The sequence below is a fragment of the Macrobrachium rosenbergii genome, chromosome 5, assembly GCF_040412425.1.
Source record: "Macrobrachium rosenbergii isolate ZJJX-2024 chromosome 5, ASM4041242v1, whole genome shotgun sequence".
Lineage (NCBI taxonomy): Eukaryota > Metazoa > Arthropoda > Malacostraca > Decapoda > Palaemonidae > Macrobrachium > Macrobrachium rosenbergii.
In genome coordinates this window covers 68,739,153-68,744,152 of record NC_089745.1, presented here as the reverse complement: position 1 = coordinate 68,744,152, position 5,000 = coordinate 68,739,153, and the positions used below count along the sequence as shown (strand labels likewise).

Sequence of the window (5,000 nt, the reverse complement as noted above, 5' to 3'; positions counted from 1 at the left end):
TATATATATATATATATGCATTTATGTATTTATATGTGTTAAAAACTGAAATATAAAATTGAAAAAGCCAGTAAATCAATGCTTACATAAACATTATAGTGATGAGGAGATTGAGGCTGCCACCGACGAAGAATTGTGCTGATGGGAAGGAGTCGACCGTCCTGTAGTACACTGGTGAATAAACACCATAAGCTACCATCGGCATAAGCCCATTCATGGCAGATGTGACAGCACTAATGCGGCCTGATTCGATGAAGAAAAGATCTGATCGTTAGAACATCAACTCATTCATATGTTTTCATGATTTCTTTTCCTCAGTACAATAAAAATTAGAATATTATCCGCATTTCTTACGAAAGTTTCATATCAACCGAAATAAGTCAGTTCATTATTACAGAAGATTATCGAATGAAAAATATAGTTTACTGCTTACAGTAACAAGAAACTAAATACACAATTCCACATACCTTTTTCATTGCTGCTAACCAGCTTCGTAGGCATTGACCTGAAGGCAATGATGCTGGCGTTGGAAATGAGGCCTGCTACAGGTCCCAGCCATAACAGAAAAGATAGTGATTTGTTCATTACTAGACCATAACAAACATATTCGGCAACTATTGATAGGGAACCTAGCAACACTAATGTTGTGTCTTTGATGTCACATAGTTTTGTGAGTAGAGGAATCAAGAACAGGGAACCTGAAAATGACAACAGTCATTAGTATCTGAAGCCCAGAGAACATCTTATTGGAAAATTTTCATTCTTTCGGGTTCTTCACTGAGACATAATATACGTAGTGACAACAAGTACCAACTCTTACCCAGTGCAGCCAGAAGGTTTCTGTATGTAGCCCAGTATCCATAGTCTGTAGCATTCCATTGCAGTGCTTGTCTGACGAACATGTACATGAAGAATCCTGAAAATGCATAGTATAAAATCAGCATGTTTAACGTTTAAGAACTAAATAGTTTATAACGAACTTAATTTGATCACTATTTAGTAAGAAACTTTATAATTTTAGAGTAATGCAAAGGACATTGGTGATTACCTTTAGCAACACGACGGATCATATTAGACCCGATGATAATCAAGATCACAGAACGAGTATTTCCTTCCCTCTTCTTGAGAGCTGTTTTAAATGACTCAACAACCCTCCTCCAGTTGAAGAAATCCTTGATCATGAGTGAAATGGTAACTTTTTCCTTTAGATCAACTTGTTCCTTGAGATCCTCACTTGCTGTCCCCCTGAGTGACCCTTTGCTTAGGAGTTCTGCCGTGGCAAAGGGTCCGTGACTTTCCTTGATGAAGAAAATGACGTAGGCCACGGCTGAAATGTATGCCAAGAGAACCAGTGCCAGCGCCACATTGTAGTTAGCGTGTTTGATGATGACTGCTCCAATAAGTGTACCTAGGGGCCCTCCTAAGTGCCACATGGAATTCGCTATGCTGACACGTGACGTGCGGCTTTTCTCTGAACAGATGTCGCTAATGTAGCTGATGGTTGAAGTCAGAAGGCCCATGTTACCTCCACCAAGAGATTCTAAGAATGTCACTAGATAGATAATTTCCACAGGCCAAGAAGTTTGCCAGTTGTTGAGCAGATACCCCGCAGCATACATCACGTGGCACAACAAAGTAAGCAAGAGAGGAATCTGGAAAAATAAGGTACCGAGAGTTAGCATAACCAAGGGATCCTTGTTCTTACTTCATATATTTAATGTTCATGGTTTTAAAGCTCATAGCAAAAGCTTGCCTACTGACCTTTCTCCCATATTTATCACTCCAAGCCCCCATGAAGAGCACAAATATCAGAGCTGGCACAGAAAGAATGATGCTGTTGTAGAAGGAGAATAAACTGAACTCCTTTTGGACTAACACATTCTCCTCTGGATGATCAGCCAGGTTTTCACATACCTGGAAGGGAAATGAAATTGTTAATTTGTAATGTAAACTCTAGAGATTATTGTGGCCAATGTAGCACAATGAATGTAGAAAAAACATATGAATGCATGATGCATAGTCCTGTTACACTTACTTCGGCTGCAAAACCGAGGTTGACGGAACATATCTTATTCATCTGAACGTTTTCAATGAAAAGAAGCATTGCCTGGTTGCAAGCACCGTCAATGAGCATGACGGGCTCAACCGAAATGCTTTTGAGTGCATTCAGAAGCCGTGACATCCTGATCCTGTCTTCTGCTGGAGGGCCTCACTGACGGTTATGACCTGCCAGTGTTGAAAATATTCTGTTATTTACCTAAACTTCATTTTGTGTGCACATTATTTGTACACGTACACAGATGGGAGTGATATATTCGCATATCTACAAACATGCGTGTAGGCGTATGCGGTATATGTGAATATATAAACCATGTATGTAATTGCATAACCACAGTTCACTATTTTGCAATGTAATATCCGGTACATCAAAATGTCCTTTGTATCTCGCACAAGTTTGTATCAAAAAAAAAAAAAAAAAAAAGGTGATGCTCAAAACTGACAATATACTGAAAACGAAAACATGAGAAAAAACAAGACTGTTGCACATCTTGTTGCAACTCACCCTTAGTATTCGCCTTAGTATTTTGAACCTCTGTCGAAAACACGATAGAGAGATCAGAGAGACCAGCTGTTCCTTGAATTACTTTCTGAATGCTGCTGCAGCTCTAATGCAGTTGCATTATATAGTTAGATTTAGACGTCACGGGATGTGGGGAAGCACCTTTGCTGACGCAAAGTGAGTCCTAAGAAGATGACAACAAACTTGCAGCGCCTCGACCCACAAAAAGTCAGCTCTGGACCAAAAAGCCTTGTTCACTAGACTAGTTTTTCTCTACGTGCATTCATCAATATCTCCTCTAATCTTAAAGTATAATTTACTTCTTGAACACGCATTGCAACAAGAACTTAATATTTCTTTCACACTGTTCGTGATTTCCAGTCCAAAATATCTTTCGATGGAGTTCAAGCAACTAAAATGGGCATTACTTTTTTTACCTGCCAGAATAAACATCGTTCACATACGAGCAACAGAAGGAATATAGTTTTGTATTTTGCGAAAGCAGTTAGACAGTGGCTTTCAAGTAAGAATTTCCCTGGGGACGGGATTTTTGATTGAACTTGTTTAAAGGTTAAAGTGCATGAGAAGGGGAGACGGTCACCTCCGGCCGCCTTTTATGCAACAGCTTCGGGTAGGGTCCCGTTGGGGCGGACGGAACTATCTTGAGATAGAAATGGTGATTGAATTTCATGTTAGAAAACCAGCAGCTGCGCTGTATTTTTGGATTAACTTTAAGTTTTCACATGAAGTTATATATATATATATATATATATATATATATATGTATGTATGTATATTTATATTATATATATATACAGTATATGTATATATATATATATATATATATATATATATATATATATATATATATATATATGTGTGTGTGTGTGTGTGTGTGTGTGTAACATATATATTATATATGTATATTCTTATATATATACATATATAGATAATATATATACACATATATATATATATAGGTATATATATATATATATATATATATTATATATGTATATTCTTATTATATATATATACATATATATATATATATATATATATATATATATATATATATATATATATATATATATATATATATATAAAATATATATTTCTACAAGATTATGCAGATGGCATGATTGGATCTGCATACCTCGTACAAAGCCAGCCCACTCGCTTCAGATTAGAATAAAACGAATAACCGAAGAGAACCAAGAACTGTTTGTCAGGTCAGCTAGACCTCAGCCCCAGATTTTGAGTTTCCCTAGTCCTTGTCTAAAGGCCCCCCTTCCCCCTCAGATCTTAATCCCCCTTTTTCTGGAAACGGTGATCTCGCTCTCTCGTCCTCTGTCACAGGACCCTGGCATTGGGATTAGCGGATTAACAGCCACTGGCATAGCCAGAGGACACAATTAGCGAGGGAAAACTTGGGGTGCAGACGGATCCTACCTTCCAAGGATTGGCGCCAGATTAAGGTTCGCTGCCACATGGCGACTGCATGGGATTACCTCCCATCATGCATCTGTGGCTGTGGGAGCCACATGGCTTCAACTCCCATCATGCATCTGTGGCTGTGGGAACCACATGGTTTCAACTCCCATCATGCATCTGTGGCTGTGGGAGCCACATGGCTTCAACTCCCATCATGCATCTGTGGCTGTGGGAGCCGCATGGCTTCAACTCCCATCATGCATCTGTGGCTGTGGGAGCCACTTGGCTTCAACTCCCATCATGCATCTGTGGCTGTGGGAGCCGCATGGCTCCAGCTCCCATCATGCATCTGTGGCTGTGGGAACCACATGGTTTCAACTCCCATCATGCATCTGTGGCTGTGGGAGCCACATGGCTTCAACTCCCATCATGCATCTGTGGCTGTGGGAGCCGCATGGCTTCAACTCCCATCATGCATCTGTGGCTGTGGGAACCACATGGTTTCAACTCCCATCATGCATCTGTGGCTGTGGGAGCCACATGGCATCAACTCCCATCATGCATCTGTGACCCGTGGGTCAGCCCTTATAAAAGGGAGCTGCTGACCAACGCCCGCAGAGTGAACGACTTGAGATTCCGATAAAATCAGACGAGAGGTGACACAACCTCACTCCTTCGCCCCTTCACCTCTTGACCTAGCGTCCGCCAGTCATAGCTTTGCCTCCCCCCGCCCCATGTGACATAGTCCATCATCAATAGCCCACGGAGACGTGGAGATTGCAGGTCACCTTTCCTTCTTCTATTACTAATTTTCATCATACCTTCCTTTCCATACCTGGAGTGATATTAGTGACCTGTTTGTTGATTACTATTGTGCAATGATGAAGTGTTATTATTGTGTTTTGTGAATGTTTATGAGAGAGGAATCCCCTGCCTTCACTAGAACCCTCTTCATTGCCAAAATCCATTCACCAGGTAATCTTTTGACCGTATCATTGCAGATCAA

At 40.2% G+C, this 5,000-nt stretch overlaps 1 protein-coding gene and 1 long non-coding RNA gene across 3 annotated transcripts in view; one reads left to right on the top strand and one right to left on the bottom strand.

Annotated features, from left to right (window-relative positions):
- The window catches only part of LOC136839021 (lysosomal proton-coupled steroid conjugate and bile acid symporter SLC46A3-like), a 3,710-nt gene extending 915 nt beyond the window's left edge, over positions 1-2,795 (bottom strand). The window contains exons 1-7 of the mRNA XM_067104692.1: positions 2,564-2,795; positions 2,036-2,226; positions 1,762-1,914; positions 1,049-1,652; positions 821-916; positions 468-698; positions 87-243 (exon numbers count right to left, since the gene is read on the bottom strand). Coding sequence (XP_066960793.1) covers positions 87-243; positions 468-698; positions 821-916; positions 1,049-1,652; positions 1,762-1,914; positions 2,036-2,182 — 1,388 coding nt within the window. The 5' untranslated portion in view covers positions 2,183-2,226; positions 2,564-2,795. The remainder of the gene's footprint in view (positions 1-86; positions 244-467; positions 699-820; positions 917-1,048; positions 1,653-1,761; positions 1,915-2,035; positions 2,227-2,563) is intronic.
- The window catches only part of LOC136838884 (uncharacterized), a 270,928-nt gene that overhangs the window by 119,488 nt on the left and 146,440 nt on the right, over positions 1-5,000 (top strand). The window lies entirely within an intron of this gene.